The sequence below is a fragment of the Arabidopsis thaliana genome, chromosome 3 (genome assembly GCF_000001735.4).
Source record: "Arabidopsis thaliana chromosome 3, partial sequence".
NCBI classification, from domain to species: Eukaryota; Viridiplantae; Streptophyta; class Magnoliopsida; order Brassicales; family Brassicaceae; genus Arabidopsis; species Arabidopsis thaliana.
In genome coordinates, this window is record NC_003074.8 from 20,984,583 (window position 1) to 21,003,678 (window position 19,096).

The 19,096-nt window shown below is 38.1% G+C and overlaps 6 protein-coding genes across 7 annotated transcripts; 2 read left to right on the top strand and 4 right to left on the bottom strand.

The window, feature by feature from the left end:
- Positions 1-52: 52 nt before the first annotated feature.
- PPD6 (thylakoid lumenal protein (Mog1/PsbP/DUF1795-like photosystem II reaction center PsbP family protein)) lies at positions 53-1,726 on the top strand. Its single transcript, NM_115524.3, has 3 exons — positions 53-525; positions 736-1,052; positions 1,161-1,726. The coding sequence occupies exons 1-3, from the start codon at positions 225-227 to the stop codon at positions 1,329-1,331; spliced, it is 789 nt and encodes a 262-aa protein (NP_191224.1). The 5' UTR covers positions 53-224; the 3' UTR covers positions 1,332-1,726.
- Positions 1,527-3,738, bottom strand: BZIP49 (basic region/leucine zipper motif protein 49). Its single transcript, NM_115525.2, has 2 exons — positions 2,194-3,738; positions 1,527-2,059 (listed from the first exon to the last, which is right to left on the bottom strand). The coding sequence occupies exons 1-2, from the start codon at positions 3,629-3,631 to the stop codon at positions 1,635-1,637; spliced, it is 1,863 nt and encodes a 620-aa protein (NP_191225.1). The 5' UTR covers positions 3,632-3,738; the 3' UTR covers positions 1,527-1,634.
- A 714-nt stretch (positions 3,739-4,452) lies between these two features.
- Positions 4,453-5,413, bottom strand: AT3G56670 (F-box/associated interaction domain protein; the record flags this gene model as incomplete). Its single annotated transcript, NM_115526.1, has 2 exons — positions 4,453-4,749; positions 5,009-5,413. The coding sequence occupies 2 exons, from the start codon at positions 5,411-5,413 to the stop codon at positions 4,453-4,455; spliced, it is 702 nt and encodes a 233-aa protein (NP_191226.1).
- A 1,284-nt stretch (positions 5,414-6,697) lies between these two features.
- On the top strand, positions 6,698-9,104 carry AT3G56680 (Single-stranded nucleic acid binding R3H protein). Its single transcript, NM_115527.4, has 4 exons — positions 6,698-7,075; positions 7,575-8,202; positions 8,302-8,563; positions 8,814-9,104. Exons 1-4 carry the CDS (start codon positions 6,955-6,957, stop codon positions 8,862-8,864), a joined length of 1,062 nt encoding a protein of 353 aa, NP_191227.1. The 5' UTR covers positions 6,698-6,954; the 3' UTR covers positions 8,865-9,104.
- Positions 9,067-14,113, bottom strand: CIP111 (Cam interacting protein 111). Its single transcript, NM_115528.3, has 11 exons — positions 13,653-14,113; positions 13,414-13,560; positions 12,530-13,320; positions 11,938-12,142; positions 11,595-11,802; positions 11,011-11,501; positions 10,131-10,557; positions 9,962-10,042; positions 9,683-9,873; positions 9,425-9,603; positions 9,067-9,338 (listed from the first exon to the last, which is right to left on the bottom strand). The coding sequence occupies exons 1-11, from the start codon at positions 13,947-13,949 to the stop codon at positions 9,287-9,289; spliced, it is 3,069 nt and encodes a 1,022-aa protein (NP_191228.1). The 5' UTR covers positions 13,950-14,113; the 3' UTR covers positions 9,067-9,286.
- Positions 14,114-14,826: 713 nt separating this feature from the next.
- FAR6 (fatty acid reductase 6) lies at positions 14,827-17,573 on the bottom strand. Of its 2 annotated transcripts, none has more exons than NM_115529.2 (8): positions 17,185-17,573; positions 17,002-17,105; positions 16,714-16,913; positions 16,577-16,614; positions 16,248-16,419; positions 15,937-16,098; positions 15,392-15,844; positions 14,827-15,311 (listed from the first exon to the last, which is right to left on the bottom strand). In NM_115529.2, exons 1-8 carry the CDS (start codon positions 17,474-17,476, stop codon positions 15,149-15,151), a joined length of 1,584 nt encoding a protein of 527 aa, NP_191229.1. In that variant the 5' UTR covers positions 17,477-17,573; the 3' UTR covers positions 14,827-15,148. The 2 variants fall into 2 exon arrangements, with proteins under 2 accessions (NP_191229.1, NP_001326776.1); NM_001339805.1 differs by having other exon boundaries at positions 16,514-16,614.
- Between the last annotated feature and the right edge of the window lie 1,523 nt (positions 17,574-19,096).

Genomic DNA, 19,096 nt, shown 5'->3' on the forward strand with positions numbered 1-19,096 from the left:
ATGAATTGATAATCTAAGTTAAAGAGCTTCTAGCTTTTAGATTCAAATTATTGATGAAAGTTGCACAACAAGCCTGGATTGGGAGGATATTTACGTATTTTCTCTATCTGTGTGGACCGGAGACTCCATTTGTCTTCCAAGTCACCTTATCCAAAGTGTCACCAAAACCTGAAAACTTTCAACCTCAAAAAATCCAAACTTGAGCTTTGTATTCCGACAAAAAAATGGCGACTGCGTCTCTAGTTCCGACATCTAAAATCTTCTCTGTCTCTCCGAAATCCTCAGCTTCGATTAAAGCAAGGAGCAGAGTAGTTGTTGCATCGTCGCAACAACAACAACAACCAAGAAGGAGAGAGCTTCTGCTGAAATCGGCGGTGGCGATTCCGGCGATTCTGCAATTGAAGGAAGCTCCGATATCAGCGGCGCGTGAGGTGGAAGTTGGATCGTACTTACCTCTGTCTCCGTCTGATCCTTCTTTCGTCCTGTTTAAAGCCAAACCTTCAGATACTCCTGCTCTCCGCGCAGGTGATGCCTAATCCCACTCTCCCTGTTCTGCATCGTCCGTTAACTTAAATGTATTTTGATTATCAATCTAAACAAAGTTAAGTTGCGTAATTTAGTTAGTGTTGGTGAGTTACTTAGTTCAGTTTTGGCTTGTTCACAACTTTACCGTTTGATATGATTGGTGTTATTAACTTTTAAATTAATGATCTTTGAAATCTAGTCTGGTTGCAGGAAATGTTCAGCCCTATCAGTTTGTTCTACCGCCGAATTGGAAACAGTTGCGAATAGCCAATATTTTGTCAGGTAATTACTGTCAACCGAAATGTGCAGAGCCATGGATCGAAGTGAAGTTTGAGAACGAGAAGCAAGGCAAGGTTCAAGTAGTTGCATCTCCTTTAATCCGCTTAACCAACAAACCAAATGCAACTATTGAAGATCTCGGTGAGCCTGAGAAAGTGATTGCTTCTCTTGGTCCTTTTGTCACCGGAAACTCTTATGACTCTGATGAACTTTTGAAGACTTCAATCGAAAAAATTGGAGATCAAACGGTAATGACACAACAAGTGAAGTGATTGCTTCTCTGACTGATCAATCATTGAGGAAAGTTTCTGATCATTTTTTTTTTTGGTTTATGTCTTCTTGTGTTTTTATGACAGTACTATAAGTATGTGTTGGAGACGCCATTTGCGCTCACGGGAAGTCACAATCTTGCAAAAGCGACAGCAAAGGGAAGCACGGTTGTTTTGTTTGTTGTAAGTGCTACTGAAAAGCAATGGCAGAGCTCACAGAAGACTCTTGAAGCCATTCTTGATTCTTTTCAACTGTAAATCAGAGTTTTTGTTATGACTCTGGACTTGAGAAACTAAAGAGCAAACAGTTTATGCTAAGGAGTGTCTGTGCGTAGTAACATTAACTCATTCTTTTCTACTGTAAATTCGAGCTATGACTCTGAGACAGATCTCAGTGGTTTATGCTCAGCATGTCTTTGTTGTTGTATAACTTTCTCAGGTATAAAAGAACAAAAGATTACAAGGTTAGGATTCCTATATCTCGATTCAAGAACCGAACTCTGACTCCAATACATTGTGTGGAAACTCCCTTCTTCGTATGGTTTCTACATACAGAGCAAGTCAACTGGTCATGAGATGAGGGACATCTGGTCGTGGAAGAACGCAAGAGTATGTTATATACTTCACACCGTCCACAAGCACGACTATGAAAACTCGGGACTGTGGTTTTGTTCCTCCCATCATCCCATCGATGTCTCCATTACCGCCTTCTCTGGGATCAACAAGCACAGACACTACCATTGATGGGCCTGGCTTGGTTTCCCGGAACTTGTCTTTGCTAGAGCTGTTATGATCTTCTTTGGTAAGATTAAAGTCAGATACCGGAAGACCACCACTGAGGATTCTTCTGTTCTTTTTCCCCTTTTGTGTATCACTGGTGTTCTTACACTGTTGAGTATGTGGAGAAGCAGGAATGATGGCTCCTGAGTTTGAGGAGACATCAAACTGAAACACTTCAGTGCACATCCCCGAACTGAACATTGGCCCTATCAGTGGATACATTAAAGAAAAATAGGTGTTATTATATGCAAATGCAAACGTTTCAGTTCACTATTCTAGCTAAAAGGCTGCTCTCCAAGTCTCAAGGAGAGAATCAGTAACATTGGAAGCTTGTGAATACCTGCAACACCTTCACGAAACCATTGCTGCATTTTACCATTGGCTATTGTTGATTTGAGTTGGTCGTTCGAAGCATCATCAGAACCAGAAGATGACAGGCCTTTCCCCGTTTCGCTATAGAGGTGCTTAGACACATCCCTGGTCCTTGGGCTTGTGGAGTCAGGTAAAGGCAATGCAGGAGATAAAGTTTTAGTTGTAGTTGCTAGAACACTTTTCCCTTCTTCGTTCTTTGTTTCAGAATCCCTGGCTTTCTCGCTCGCCAAAACAGAATGAATAATCAAATTTCCATCGATCTTGACAAGCTTTTCATTCCTCGGAACAAATAGCGATGCAACTAGAGGTTCACTACTATTTCGAGGAGGCCCCAAATTCTCTGTTTCAGATACGTTTCTTCCCACTCCTTGATCAGAATCTCCCCCACAATGTACTCTACTACTATCAACAACCAAAACTCTTCCTCTAGACTGATCATAAACCCCGTCAGTAACATAGTTAGACTTATACTCCCCATAGCTAATGTTCACCAATGCACCAAACAAAAACATACAAAACAGAAAACCAAAAACACTAAAACTAGCAACCTTCTTGAACTTCTTCACCTTAGCAACAGAATGTTTTGGTTTCAACCGAGGAATAGGAAGCAAAGCCACTTGAGAACCTTGTGGTTTAACCATATAAGCCGGATACTGCATCCATGGATAAACAATTGGAACCATCGGTGGTCCACTTGAGAACCTTGTGCCCATCTGTTGCCTCAAAGTGACATTCTCAGCCACGAAATAAGACATCTTACTGCTCAATTCCGATATAGTGGAATGCATATTCTTAACTTTATCTTCAAGCTCCTCCACGTAATGCTTCTTCCTCTGTCTTGAAAGGTGAGCACTTTCACGGTTTCTAACTAGTCTCACGTTCTTCTTCTTCTCATCATCTTCTTCACCACCAACTTTTATAACACTTGCAAAACCATCTTTACCCAATCTCCTGGATTCGTCGCTTGAATCTTCTTCAATCTCTGTTTTCCTCTTGGCAGAATCTTGCCCCGAAAAACTCAAGCTCTGACTAGTACCGGAGAAATCAGAATCCGTAGGTGATTCTCTATTGTAGCAGCTTGAAGTAGATATTAACACGCCATTCGTATTCTTCTCCGTGTCTTCGTTAACACAATCGCCTGAAATTCCCGACGCCGGCGTAAAGTCACCAGACATTTCTCGTTTCGTAGCGTCAGGAGGAATGCAGAACGATTCGTTCTCAGAAGGGAAGTAGAGATCGTCGAAACTGTCGTCGTCGTCAATCAAAAACCTCAGATCAGAGATCGAGTTCCGAACTTGATCAGAGTTAGAATTGCAGAAATTATCAAAGGGAGAAGGAGCGATCGCGATGTAATCGAAATCGGAAGAGAAAGTAAGATAAGTGTCCTCCAAAACTGGTTCCGCCATTGTTGGAAAGTTTTAAGGTTTAGAGTTACTAAATTGGGGAAGAAGAAGAAGAAGGCTTTATAAGAGGCAAGGACGTTGGTCTCCTTCTTCACCCACTTGGGCGCGTGTATTTCACGCAAGATCTGAACAATGCATTGAATGGAAGATTGTAATAGACGCGCTAGAAAAGGAGCGTGGAAAGATATTGGAGTCCATATTCTTGCACGTTGACTACATTAAGTTGGAGTGATGCAGGGTTTATATGCTCTTTAACGGTTTTTATTTTTATTTTTAATCTCTGACTCTTTCTCTCAAAAAATGTTCTATCTTTAGGATTGGATCTTCAAACAAATCTAATCAAACTTTGCAACTCTGTGTCGTTTTGGAGTCTCTTTGACGTCACGCTTGTCTCCTCTCTTCTAGCATCATTATTATAGATATTTGGATCATATCTTCTAGATCAAATATTACCCATATGATGAATTATGGAATAATGAATATGGTAGATGGTGTCTTTGTAAGATATTTGGTGTAAGTGAAAAAGAGAAAAATGTCAAAAAAATTACCAATTTTGTTGAAAAAAATTGTTTTGAATAATAGTGTCTTAACGAAAGTTTTAAAATAGGCTAAATATGTAGCCTCTGTTTGGTTGAAAAACATGTTTTCAGGGTTATGGTTTTAAAAAAACAAAACCCACGACCAGACTACTCTGTAAAATAGGCTAAATATGTAGCCTCTATTTTTATCATTACATATTTGACCATATTTTTTTTATTTTTTTTGGTAAAAGAAATTTGATCATATTAGTAAAGAAGAATGTAATTCTTTTGAAGTATTAGTGTCTAATACAAATACATTGTGTTCTGAACATGATCCGGAATAGTCCAGATTATAACAAATCTGTAACGCCTTGTATCATTAGGTAAAGTACCTTCGACGTCAACACCCCTCATACTGTTTCGCTTCGGCTCATAATATAAGACACATAACAGCTTGTCTTCATAGTGATAGATGCAGTACATCCACTTGGCAAAAAGGATCTCACCACCACAAGTAGCACCCAAGATGCGCCAATTTGAAAAGCCATGCATCTCGTGAAAGAAAATCCTGGACCATCCTTGTGTCTCCTTCTTAGCATCCTTCATAACCCAAATATATTCCATGTCATTCGCGCAAAACACGAATCCTAACTTCCCTTGGTAGTTTACCAGAGTTGAAATATCATCTCTACTGGGAATTCAACATGATAAAAAAATTCAGACCTGATATCAAAACTCATCAATTTATATCTAGAGGTAGAGTTATATATGTTGTAGTAGTTTCCCCTGGATAATAAATCAATGTGTCATCCCTGGTAAGTGTAAAGGACTGTCTTGTGGTAGGGTTATATACAACTACCTTAAAACCAGACAAACAACACATCAAACCGTAAACATACTGCGCCATTCTCCCAGGGATTGATAGTACTGCTTCTATGTCCGTATTTGGAGGATAAGTAGACGATAAGCCTAAGAAACATTCCACGTAAGGGCCTGAATCGAAGCCGAAGATGAAATGGGCATCATGAGGAGGCTGAGTCAAAAATCGAGTCACTATCGATTCTATGAAGTCTCTACGACTGCTGATAATGGATGACCACAGCTTCGAGACAGATTTGAACCTCAATAGTGCGATTTCGCCGGGAGTGTTTTTAGTCACTCCACTGTCAGTATTCAGAGGGATATCGATAACTCCGCCGTGAAGAAGTAGTGTCGGCGAGGGTGAGGTCTCGTTGCTATTCTCTTTGCGTCCTCTCGTCATCATCTCTGTTTTGTCAAACCTTAGACTAATGAACGAGGGCTCTCTATATAGTATATAGTATATAGAGTTTATTGCAAATAAGGCATTTGTCTTAGATATATATTTTATTTTAGGCACTTTTAAAATGATCTTTAGATTTAGGCACTTCTTTCCTGGGGAAAGTTGTTTTTACCCTTACAGAGAGATGATGTTGCTCTTTCTTTGTTGATGAACTTTTACGTTTTACACTAGAAATCAAAAATACTTGCGACCAACACCAACAACTTTGGAGTCATTGATTACAGAGTGATGTCAGCGACGATTGGAAATTCAGACGATTAACAATTGGTCCTCATGAGATGTGAATGCGATCTAGATTTTTAACATCCCACATTTTGAGATCTGGAAAAAACAACAAGAAACAAAAAAGTCCCACGATTTGGTATTACGATTTGCACGTTTTTTTGTTCAGTGATTTTTGTGCAGGTTAAGGAACTCAAGAAGTGATTGATACTTTGTTGATTGCTCAATTGATGTTCATAATCATGTCTACAAGTACATTGATTTTTGTTCATGTTAATGGTGTTTGATGATAATGAGGATGGTTGTAGTGTTGTGTTATTGTGTGTATGTAAGAATTGTAGACTGTATATTTGACGGTTTGGGTTTACAAGTCTAATTCTAGGGTATAGCGTTTACCATTGACGTCGTTCGTTACCCCTCGCCGTCAAAGCCGTGAACCACCACCAAATCTTTGTGCTACCGTCAAAGCTTCACGTCTACCGTCGAAGCTGCAAATCCACTATCTAAGCCATATATCTCTGAATGTCAAAAGAAACTTAAAATTGAATCAGAGATGGGGATGCATTTTTTAGAAGATAAACGCATTCTTTTCACCTCATTCTCAACTCCAGCTCATAGTTTAAGGGCAAAAATGTCCGTAACAATGAAAATTGGAGTTATTATATGCTTTTACTGTTGTTGTTTTTTACGGCAAAATAAGGTCATCCATTTAAGCTAAAAACGGGTCGGTTTTCTTCGAGAGAAAACTAGTTCGGAGTAGAAGAACTTACATGGGAAAAAATAGAATCTCGTGCTCTTGCCTTCTTACCAAGACAATCAGCACGGACATTGTTTAGAGTCTCTGTTTTGAAAGAAATGTTTTCAAAATGCTTGTTTAGAATATAAGCTCTATATAGTATACCTACACATGTTATCGTGGGTCCAAATAGAAGAGAAAAACTATATTTAAAAAATTAAAATTATATGAGATATTTATTTTCAATGAAAAGGAGAAAAATAAAAAATAAAGAAGGAAAAAATATAAAGTTTCCTTTCCCTCTCGTTCGTTGGCTTTGCCTTCCCGAGAGAGAAAGATAAGATTTGGTTTTGCATTCCTCTTCTCTCTCGCCGCTCTCAATATGCTTCGATTTCTATTCTCCTCTTCCTCTTGATTTTGTCTTCTTCTCTTTGCTGCGGAGAGATTAAGAAACCCAAGGGTTTTAAGCAAGAGACGCGGCGAGGAAGCTATCCAGAACTCTCTGAAACATCCATTCCTTTTTCTCATGGACGTAGTGTTGCCGGAAACTGCCGTGGTAACCGGTGGTTCGGTTATCGGAGATTATGGATTTAATGTGGATCCTTTTCTCGTTGAGGCGTTGCACAACTCTCGCCATCGTCTCACGAGTATGCTCCGTTTCTCTTCTTTTTTTTGTTCTCTGATTCGTGTCGTTTAACCTTATTTCCTGAAATTAGAGCTGATTTTTGTCATCTGGATTAACAAATTTGAAATTTTGATTGGTGGTCTTATCTGAATTTAGCTGGGTATAGTTAGGTTAATTTAACCGCAATTTGGGGATTTTGGGTTTCTCAGGAACTGGCTCTCTTCTTAGATTTGCGATTATGTTGATGCCCATGCTGAATTTAGCTCTCTTCTCTGCACTGTATTATCCATGGTTAATGTTATCAAAGATGTAAACTTTTATTCTGTCCATGGTGTTCAACATTTATAGTTGCTTACCTTTTGTGTGGTTTATGTGGAACTGCTTGTGGTACATATATCTCCTTTATCTGGTAGTAGCTTAGCTTTTGTGTGGTTGTGTGGAACTGCCTGTGGTGTGTCCTGGCTTTTGTGTTTCTTGCTACTGTAACTAAGCCTTTTGTTTTGTTTCTCTTGTTGTGTTAGTTTTGCGGATGGAACTTGATGTTCAAAGGTTGTTGCAGAACCCTGAACAGCAGCAGTTTGAGTTCCAGCATTTTCCTACTTCGTATCTTCGTCTTGCAGCCCATCGTGTTGCTAACCATTATGGGCTAGCTACAGCTGTCCAAGAGAGTGGTGCTGATGGAAATGAAAACAGAATCCTTGTGACGAAAACTACAGAGAGCAAATTTCCTGCTGTTCGGTTGTCTGAAATCCCGGTGGCTAAACAATCAGAAAATGGTAAGTTTGAGAGCAGGAAAGTTTCCATCAAGACTCGACCTTCTAAAGGATCTGGATATGGCGCTGGTGATCTGGAAAAGAATCGTGGTCCTCTTAGAAGTGTTGAAGAGAGGAAAGAAGAGTATGACAAGGCTCGAGAACGCATATTCAGTGGTCTTACTGGTCTTAGTTGTGATGACTCTTCATCTGAAACTCAGGTGTATGAGAGGAATGCAAGTCTTAGCAGAGATGACAAGCAAGTATCTAAGAATGCTTACGTTGAGGTCAAGAAGAACTTAAGCATCAGGGAAAGTGGTCCAACATCTCGTGTTGCAATATTTAGAGACAGAGAGAAAGATCGGTTTGACCCTGATTATGACCGCAGACACCAAAGGTGAGTAACTCAGCTGTTAGTTTACTGGCTAAACCATTACTATACTAGCGAAAAAGTTTCATACATGATGGTTGATGATAATTGTGTGTGTCAATGCAGGTACATTAGGAGCCTTCCGGTGAATCAGAACTTCAATCTACCACCCTTCAACATTCAGCAAATACCGACACCATACTACGAAATGGGATTCACTGGATATAACCAAATTCCAAGTCCTCCTGCTCCTCTTGGCTTCGGACCACATCCTAGCTCAATCATGAGTCCCTATGGCACCACAATGGATGCAATGTATATGCATTGGCCTAATGCAGCTATGATGTATGCTCATCCGTATGAGCAGTTCAGGAATGGCTCTCTTCAGGTAAATAACATTGATCCTTTTTACTCTCTTTGAGCGATCATGGAATAAAAACTTTTGTCCAAATATAAGGACCATATATTGAAATTTTTTCACCCACATGTTTAATATATACTTATGCATAGCTGAGAACTCGTTAAGAGAAATGGATTCTATTAAAACTCTTCCAAAAACAAATGAAAAAAGCAATTGAGTTGGTTTGGTGCATTGTTTCCAATGATTGTCTGAAAGCAGTTGTAACTTGTTTCTCCAGGCACAGTTCGTTCAACAACCCTTGAGCTTCGACTACATGCAGAACCGCTAGGTGCTTGCCTCTTTGTCGATCTTTATCTCTGTTTACCATTTTTTTTTGTAGAACCTAGGAACTGTTGTAATGGAAATTTTGGAGTTGTAATGTCAAAATTCAGAATGAAGAGACCTTTTGTTCCTTTTACAATTATCAGATTCTGTCTATTATGGAAAACCAATGAACTACCTGTGGGTCAAATCTTCATCGAAATTCTCTGTTTTGAATTGAATGTCTTCCAAATCTGCAAAAGCTGTCCTTTAGGTTTGCATTACACAAGATAAATAATCAGCCTTCCAAATCTTTACATTCATGTTATTTGTTCCGTTGATTCGTACAAGTCTGTGAGACGCAACAAAAAAACAATATCTAGTTTAAACAAACACAATACGTACGTTAGTGATGGAGAATTTCCAAAGTTTGCTGGTTTCAACATTTGTTTACGAAGCAATGTGGCGGCGAAGAAACATGGCAACTGATCTCAATGGTGTCCTGGAAAAGTAACAGCATCAAAGTGAGTGTAACTTACAACTTCAAATAGCATAGAGATCAGAATGGATAATAGAGATATATATTACCATAGAGATCGGCTTTTGTTTCCTGGTTGTGTAACCTCCTCTTCTCTTTGTGGGTCTGTATGGACAAGTCTTTGGAATTTTTCAGACAGTGCTTTGTAAGACAGAATCTCTGTTGGTTCGATTTGGCTAATCGCAGCTTTTAAATGTCGCATGCTTATTTCCTCCATTTCAAGACTCTCCTGATTGATAAAAGGATGTGAGACACTTGCAACAAATTTCAGGCTTAGTGCTGGAAACAAGGACTAGTATATATCTAACCTCAAGTGCAGCAATAGCTGCTTCTCTGCATATCAATGATATGTCAGCTCCTGTATAGCCTTTGGTAATGGAAGCCAATTCCTTTAAACAAATATCAGAGCTGCATGGGATTTTACGCAAATGGATTTTGAGTATTGCTTCGCGATCAGTTTCATTAGGAGGTCCGACATATAGCAAGCGATCAAAGCGCCCTGAAGCATTATAACATTCAATTTCACCAAACGAGCATTCAAATTTGTTTGTGAAAATCAAAAGAATCAGTGAAAGAAAGTAATTTACCAGGTCTTAGTAGGGCAGAATCGATCTTGTCTGGCCGGTTTGTAGCAGCAATGACGGTAACACCAACTCTTTGATGCAAACCTGAGTTCCACATTTAAGCAATCAGCTCCCTGCAATTTGACAACACAACTGCATCTAGATATCAATCCAAAGAGTTGTTGTTACTAACCATCGAGCTCCACAAGAAGTTGGCTCATAACTCTGTCTGAAACTGACACCCCATCATTTTCTTTCCCCCTAATGGAGGCAAGACTATCTATCTCATCGAAAAAGATAATGGAGGGGGCATTTGCTCTTGCCTTTGCGAATAGGGACCTAACAGCCTTTTCGGATTCACCAACCCATTTGCTGAATAGTTCTGGACCTTTGACAGCAAGAAAATTCAGCTTGGCTTCAGAAGCTACTGCACGTGCCATAAGGGTCTTGCTACATCCAGGAGGACCAAACATCAGTATCCCACTTGGTGGCCTTGTACCTATTCTCTTGAATGCGTCCTGATGTTTTTGAGGCCATTCTACTGCTTCCATTAGCTGATTTTTCACCTCATTTTGGCCACCAACATCTTCCCAGTTAACTTTAGGAACCTCTAATATCACCTGAGAGTTGCACACCAACCAACCAACCAGCAATTAGACTATCTATCGAGTAAAGTATGGTTTAGCATTGGAACATCTCTAAATAAAAAGCTCTAGGCAACAGACAAATGAATCTTAAAAGAAAAGTACCAAGACACTAGACCAAGCACTGTTAGATTATAAAAAAATCCAAACCTGAAAAATGTTAAAGTTACTATTCAAACCAGAGAATATCGGAGGAAGTGACATAAAAACAAAGCCAATAGTTTGCACCATAACAGTATAATGATATAATGTTTACATCCGTGCAATTTGATATATGATATGAATAAACTGAAGAGATCATCATCTCAAGCAGATCAGAAAAACTAGAGACAATGAGTCAGAATGAGGGGAAACAATAATGCGAAGTGTTGGGAATAGCTCATCATAAAGTCAGCTCAATTTTCTAGGAGGAAAAAAGAAAGTCCATACCTCTCGCATGGCACTAGGTCTGATTTTGGTCTTAGCATTTTCAAAATCTTCAAATCCAACACTTAAGGTATGTTCTCCTTGTTTTCTAAGCATCTGTTCAGAACAAGAGTTGCCATTGTTTTGAATATCATCCGCTACTAGGGAAACTGTCTCATCCAAACTAAATGAACGCTGAGCCCCTGAAGTTGTGGCTGAAATTGTGATACATGACGATGCAGAATCCGAACTATCAGATGATATGTCTGACATATTTGACGAGGACTCAGCAATAGGTGCTTCTTCAAGGGGCAAATTGCTAGAAGAGGAACTCTGATCAAGATGCCGCCTTAAGCAGACAAAGGCTGCCTCACAACACAGTGCAGACAGATCTGCACCAACAAAACCATGGGTTGCCATAGCAAGCTGTTCAACCTGGATGTTTGAAAGTGAATGCCGCATCCCACGGAGAATTATGTGAAGTATATCGGACCGTTGTGTAGAAGATGGTACACCTATATTATTAAGGAAATATTTAAACACATATTAGGGAGTAAGAATCTTAACAACATCGAGGATGGTCTTTTTTCCACAAAGTCTAGTCTTACCAATTTCAATTTCCCTGTCAAGTCTTCCTGGCCGTCTAAGGGCGGGCTCAATGCTATCAGGCCTATTGGTTGCAGCAATTACAACAACGCCATCCGTCCTACTTATTCCATCCATTAAATTCAGTAATGTAGCTACCATCCTCTGAGACAATTCTTCGCCTCCTTCTTTCCGAGCAGGAGCAATGGCATCCAAGTCATCAATGAACACCTTTACAAGAAACAACATTATTCACATCGGAAGCAGCTAACTTGGTAAGATATCTACTGTTGGGGTAACAAGTGAATATGGAAATATCCTGGTAAATTTAGGTGTCTAATAAAGAGGAAAGTGCAAAACTCTAACCACAGCTGGTGTAGCATTGCTAGCAGATCTGAAAACCTCATCTAGAGCTTTCTCGCTTTCACCCAAATACTGGCTTATAATCTCTGGTCCATTCACAGAGAAAAAGTTGACACCAGAATGGCGGGCAAAGGTTCGAGCCAAAGATGTTTTTCCTGTGCCTGGAGGTCCATGAATAAGCACTCCCTTGGTAGGTCGCAAACCAAGACTAAATTGATCATACAAATAATTAAAAGTAAAACAAAAATCTAAAAAGGTAGTAATATTCACAAAAAACTAACAATCAGATGGACCCTTGCTACACGAAGATGATCTTATAACTAGTACAGCATACATATTAGCAAAGCACCAACAGCTTTCATCAGGGTAAAGTGTATAAATACTCACTTTATTGGCTAGACGCCTAGACAATATTCTCAACCTTCCCAGTGAGTCCAACAAACACATAAATGAGCGCGACACAGAAAACTTAGGTGGACTACATAAAAAGACTTTTTCCACTTTCCATGCATGTTTACTTTTATAGTTCAAGTAGGCTAAAATATGTGCAGTGGTGAAATAAAAGTCAAAATGCTCAAATAACTGCAATAATTACCTTGATAAGGAATTCTTTATGGACGAAGAATCAATGATGTCCCTTAAAATTGCATATTCTTTAGAGAGACCACCTAACTTTGAGATTTCACATCCCACATTTTCTCCTTCATCAAATTGCAGACCTTGTACAAATGTTCTCCCTTGAATTTCAGATGCTAAGTCTAATGTATGATGGAGGTAGACTTTAGTTTCCTGATTGATCATAAAAGCATGATTTCTGTTGGATGTGTCAGATGGCCTTTTATCAGCTCTTTTGACGCAGAATATACAGATTTCTGAGAGAATTGGCACAGACACAAAATTCCCATATAGCAGGCTACAAGGGTAAAGCCACGAACTTGCACAAATCTGCAAAAGTTTTTTCGAACTTTCATTGCTCAACACCTCTCGTAGATCAATCGAGCTTTCAGATGAAAACCGCTGCTTGCAACTGAAAACAGAGTCCTCTATGATTGGTGAAACCGGAGATTTGGGGCGAGGAGAACTAAACTTTTGCAAGTTTGCTGGTGTCTTAGGAGTTGAATTCCCATTTCCGTTCTGCTCGTAAGAACTTTCAAAAGCATTCTTAGCTTGTAACATATTCCTGAAGGGAGTCAACTCTAAACACAACTCTTTGCAGGCAAGCAGCGATAGATGGTTAACATCATCATAGCGAGATCTACCATTCCCGTTGAATTGATCACTTAAAGAAGGTCCGCTAACAGGATAAACAAAAACAGTCCTGCCTGAAACAGGACAACCAAGCCCATAGCAAAGATTCAATGAAATTCGAACAGCATCTTTGAAAACCTGCAATTGAAAAACACAACAGATTGAAATCTTTCTTCCAAACCAATAACAAAATCAGAACGCAAAGTTCACTTAGAAGCAGAAATATCTGACCTTTGAAGAAGAGAAAACGGTGGTAAGCACAAAATAGTTTCCTGGTTCATCAGCAATGATACTCTCACTGTCATCTCCATATTCAGCTTTAATCGAGCTGAGTGGGAAGCTTCTCGAAAATCTACTCTCCGGAGAAGCTAGTGATACCTATCATTAGCATTTCAAACCTTAAAAAGGATCAAAATATGCAGTCATCGAGTGTTAATTCGGTATGAAGAGCAGAAAAGCTTAAATTTTACCGATACAGTGGAGCCAGGGCTGAGAGAAGCAGCGACCATAGAAGTTTCCGATAGCCAAATCTTAGAGCCTCTGATAGATTCTGATGCAACATCGGCTACTCTTGCGATGATTGCAGATTTTCCGAGAAGACAAGGAAACGCAGCAGACGCTTCTTCAATACTGCGCCTAAGCTCTTCTTCGTTGATAGAATCTGTATCTCGACTAGTTGTTGAAGACGCCGGAGTTCTTGGAGATGCAGGCGGTTCCGAATTGGATAGCCGTGATGGCGTCCTCGACTGCTTCTTCTTCGAAGGCATCTTTAGCTTTTTGTTAATCTACACTCCGGAGTAAAAAGCAACCCTTGTTCCCAGACCCCAGTGAGTATAAATAAGTTACAGAACGCCGGCGATCCTCGCCGGAGATAAAGAGCCGAAATGAAAAATCTTCAATTTCTCTTAGGGTTTAATTGGGTTTGAGAAATTAATTAAACAAACCCAAACCCATTTCTTTTGACTGATAGAGCCCAAGCCCAAATATATTTTTAGTTGCAATCTACGAGTGAATGAGCAGTGTAAGTAATGATGCTTTTGAAAGAAGATGTTGAGTGTTTTTTTCTTTTCCAGACATTTTATCAAACACTTATTAGGCTGCAATGTGGATATATGCGACTCTCCTTTTGTTCTTTTTTTTTTTAAGTATTGGATACAGAAGAGTTGAAACATCATAACAACTTTAGAATTTTGTACGCTCTAGTCTATTATTGCATCGGCCAATGGAGAGTCACGCAGATATTGATTATTGGTAAAATTGAAACATATAATATTTCAAACATGGCGCATCTACGAACCCATCACGCCGACTAGTCGGGTGGATTGATAAGCACATTCGGAATCATTTATCGGCAATCAAATAGTGTGGAGATCGAAGATTTGACAAACGCTTTCAAGTTTGGCTTCAAGCAAGAGGGATAACTTAAACTGAAAGTATTTTTTTCGTAAAGTTTGTTTTATCTCAATAATCTTAAACAATAGTTTGCACAAGTTGTAAAAGCGTTTAAATTTTTTCTTCAGAATTTACTTTAACATAAAATTAAAAAAATAATATATATATAATACATAATATATATATATACATATATATATATATATATATATATATTTCAAACATAAGAGTAATTATCACAATAATTTAATGCATAAACACAATAAAAATAAATTCTTGTAAATACAATAATTTATTGGAAATGAGTTCCTCCAACATCGTGGGACTCATAACCTAGTTACAAAAAAAAACACTCCACTTAATTAGAGTATACCAAGGAAATACAAGATTTTCTCCCCAAACAAGAGAGGACTCTTGTCCTTCGGTTTCACTCGCACAATTATTTTAAAAACAAAACCCAACATAACATATCATACTTATTTTAAACCCATGACCAACAAACTCTCATTATGTTCCATGATTATAGCTTGTGAATGATTGATATTACATTCATATCTCAAATAACTCTCTTCAATTACTCAGTCTTCTTCTTAGAAAGAAATTCCTTTTTGAGACCTGGAAGATGAACGTTGACAATGTAATGCTCCCAGTCAATGCCTTTGATATCGAACCCAAACGTTTTTTTCTCTTCCATTGACATCTCCTGTATCAGACTTGTTGTATTGGTGTTGTCAAACCTATAGTATTGACTTATGGGATCAGTAAAATCTGATAGCTTTTTGCTTAATAAAAGAACAAGGCCATGTATGTTACTAACCGAGCTTGAAAGAATGTGTAAGGCTCATATGTTTTTGCCAAGGACACAAAATAGTTTAGCTTCCTCTTTCCCTTCGTGCTCAATCCTCCTCCTTCATTATCAATCACTCTTTCCTGTTTTATTATTGTGTTCGATAAAGCAGAAGTGAAACCCTCTAAGGAACTGTGGATTTTCATATGCTCTAAGTCTATCACTGTTTCTTCCAATGGAAAGTCACACAGATGTTGATGAGAGAGGTCTATCAATTTGCCAGCACGCATGGGGTTCACATGAGATGAAGAAGTTAAATTGTAAACTTTGAACTCTGGGACACCACAACCATGCTTTGCCATGGCTGCTATTGCTGCGTTTGCAACCATGTCAACAGGTATAATGTCCATCAAAGATTGAGGATCTGCCCAGAAGTCAGAAATCTGGCCTTTGGCATAAGCCAAGATGATTGGATCAGCCATTCTGTTTTTTTTTTAATAAAATAAAAAAAAGTTTAATTAAAATTTACAAGCTAATGTCAAGTCTTTTGTTTTTGAAATAATTTACTTTTTTACCTTGTCCCTTGGATCCAGCCAGGGAAAGGCTCATTGTAAGAGCTTTCGATAATACTAGGCCTTATGATCACTACAGGCAAGTTTCCTCGCTTGCTGTGAATTACAGCCTCACCTATGGCTTTTGTGAATGTGTAACTATTTTCCCACCCATAGTGTTGAGCTCTGGTTTCTCATAACATAGCGACATATTATTATCTCATATTATGGCACATAAGAAAGTAATTGTTGTTATATAAGATAATAACATATCTTTACATATTTTAGTACATAAGAAGGTGGAGAGAAAGTAAAATTTTCTTGTTTATTCTCACCTTTCAAAACCGAGTTCTTTGAGTTTCTTGATTTCTTCTCTGCCACGGAACTTTCTTACAGCTTCTGAAGCTAGTTTCAGCTCGGATTTGATGTTCAAGTCAGAAGTTATGTTTTCTCCAATGCAGAGAGGAGTTTCTAGTACTGTCCCCTCTCTCTTACCAGTCACGTAAGCTACGTATTAACAAAAACAACAATAAAAATCAGTTTATGAAAGTTCTCTACAAAAATACTTATTCTCAGCCAAAACAATTAAAAACACTCGTGCCAGTTGAAAAATGGAGGAAAAGTTTCAATTTCCTGCATCCTTTTCCGAAGCTTAAGAGCCTACCCGGTCCAAGAGCATTGACACTTAGGGCAGAATCGTATCTGTTCCCGTTTGTTTGGATTAAAAGCAAAGTCAAATTATTACACTTAGTTTGCAAACAACGAAAAAACCGGGCAAAAAGAAACAGACGAAACAAACACCTGTCGTCGAATGTTGTACGACCACCACAACTGATAATAACATCAATCTCCTCACTGATCATGTTTGCTATTTCAGATTTGATCCCTAGATTGTCTTCCTCAATGTCTCCAATTACTGGAATCAACTTTCTCTTCATGAAAGCTTCGTAAGAGCTCCCATGCATTTGCTTCAGAAGCTTGAACAGATCCGAGCTTATGATCTGTTTGGAACAATATATATAAAAGGATATAAGAAGGGAAAAAGGAATTAAAAAAAGAAGGTTGAGAATGGAAATGTTTAAATCAGACCTCATCGTAGAGTCTCTTGTTTGCTGATTCTTGATCCTTGGATCTCATCAGAAGGAAGATCTTCCCAATTTCAAGACTTTCCCTCAACAGTTTCTCAATCAACACTGCAAAAAACAATTTTTCATCAACCCGAAAATCAGTTACTTGGACAATAAGAAAACTCTAGTTTAGGGTATTTCTTACCTTTGGCAAGAAACCCTGTTGCACCAGTAACAAGATAGCTTTTCCCTTCTAAGAAACGGACGATTCCAATTCCGTCACTGTTACGACTTGTTTCTGTCTTAGGCGTAACTAACGACGTTACAGCTTCAAAAGACGTCTCACCATAAAAACACGAAGTTTGGACTCTACGAGTAGTATGTGATAAACGACGACGAGGCATGTAGTGGTTAGGTTTGCGGGGAAAAGAGGAGAAGTAGCTGACACCATTCAATTTGAAGGCGTGGCTCGTGGCGAGGACATTTGTGGTAGCCATTTTAGTTACCAACGAAAAGAATAAAATGAAAGCTTTAAGATAAAACCAAAAAAACGAAAGCTTTGTTTTTGTCACAATAATGGGAAGCTTAATTTGAAGTGGTCTTTTTTAGGGCTTTAGTGGGAGTGTATATATAGAGAAAGTTATTAGTTAGGAATTAATGTGGTTAGGTCGCGGATCACATGTGGACCTAGTGAAGCTGTGTTTTGGCCTCGTGGAAAAATCAAAAACGAGTTATATTTTGGGTGTGAGGATATACTGTACAAATATAGAAAAATTCCATTAGAATTTAATGCCATAGGTTTCGGGAAATGTGATAACAAAATCTGTATATTTTATCAGTTTAATTCTGTAAATACCGAAGCAATTTAATTAAAAAATTCGCAATTAATTCTTAAAAAACGGGGAATGTAAAAGTTTTTCTGCACTTTGTTTTCAAAATAGAAAATATTTTATTTGTTTCAAAATATAAGATTGTTTGGTTAAAATCACACATTTTAAGAGATTTAGTTTTTTCTCCTTTTTAAGTATAATTTAATATTTATTTTCAAGAAGTTAACTGATTTATACAAAAAAAAAATGAAGAATGCAAACAGTCCTAAATATCAAATATTTTTGAAATTGCATAGAGATTTGTTGAACATGTAATATATTTTGAAACAAAATAAAAACTCTAAAACATAAGCTCTAGAGTTCAGATTTGTACACGTTGGTCGATTGTGATTCACGAAGCTTTTCTTGTAATGACCAGACCATATTACATGCAATCAAACTAATCAAAGCTAAGGTGAACGAACTTCTGTGTTTTGGGGCTAAATATTCAATAACGTTTAATGTGTACCCTACAATACTGATGGATATATATGGAAAGTTACATAGGAACTAATGAGGGTAGCTGGGTAGTCTCGATAATGTGTCATATTGTGAGCGTTGTGGAAAACAAGCTTTGGTTTATAGCCGTCTTTCTTGTCAATCTAGTTCTCTATCAATTCTAAATGAGTAATATATACTGCATACCAAAACAAAACAAAAAAAGGTGAAGAGACCTTCTTTTGTATTTTGCACATGTCTAATTATCTAACTGGTCTAAAGTTCAGATTTGTACAGAATGATCTCAGGACTTCCCCACAACAATTTTTCAATCAGCACTGTAACAATCAATTTAGCAAACCGAATATCAGTTTACTTTTACAAGAAGAAAACTCTTTTTTAGGTTTTTTTTTCTTTCTTAATGACACTATAATGCTCCCAGTCAATGCCTCTCGTTAGTAAGATTTTGTTATCTTTATCACGCTTTAAGTTCTTGATTAAACTTTCTTGATCACAGAAACTTTTTTCTTGATTGATTCATAGGTATGTCCATCGATAAGTCTACTGTTGATCAAAAGAATACTCTGCAACTTTACACCTGATGAGTTTTGTCCTGATGATGTCTCTGGGGATGTCTTAGAAGAGCTTAATATATAACGAGGCAACTAATTCAAATCCTTCACTCATTTGTTCTCTGCGTAGCACTCTATACTTTTTTTGTTTGTTTCTTATCAGAGCAGAAGTTATCAGGAGTTAGCTTCCCTTACGGAGCTTCTTCTGTTTCATACAATCCTCCATCATCACTCAATT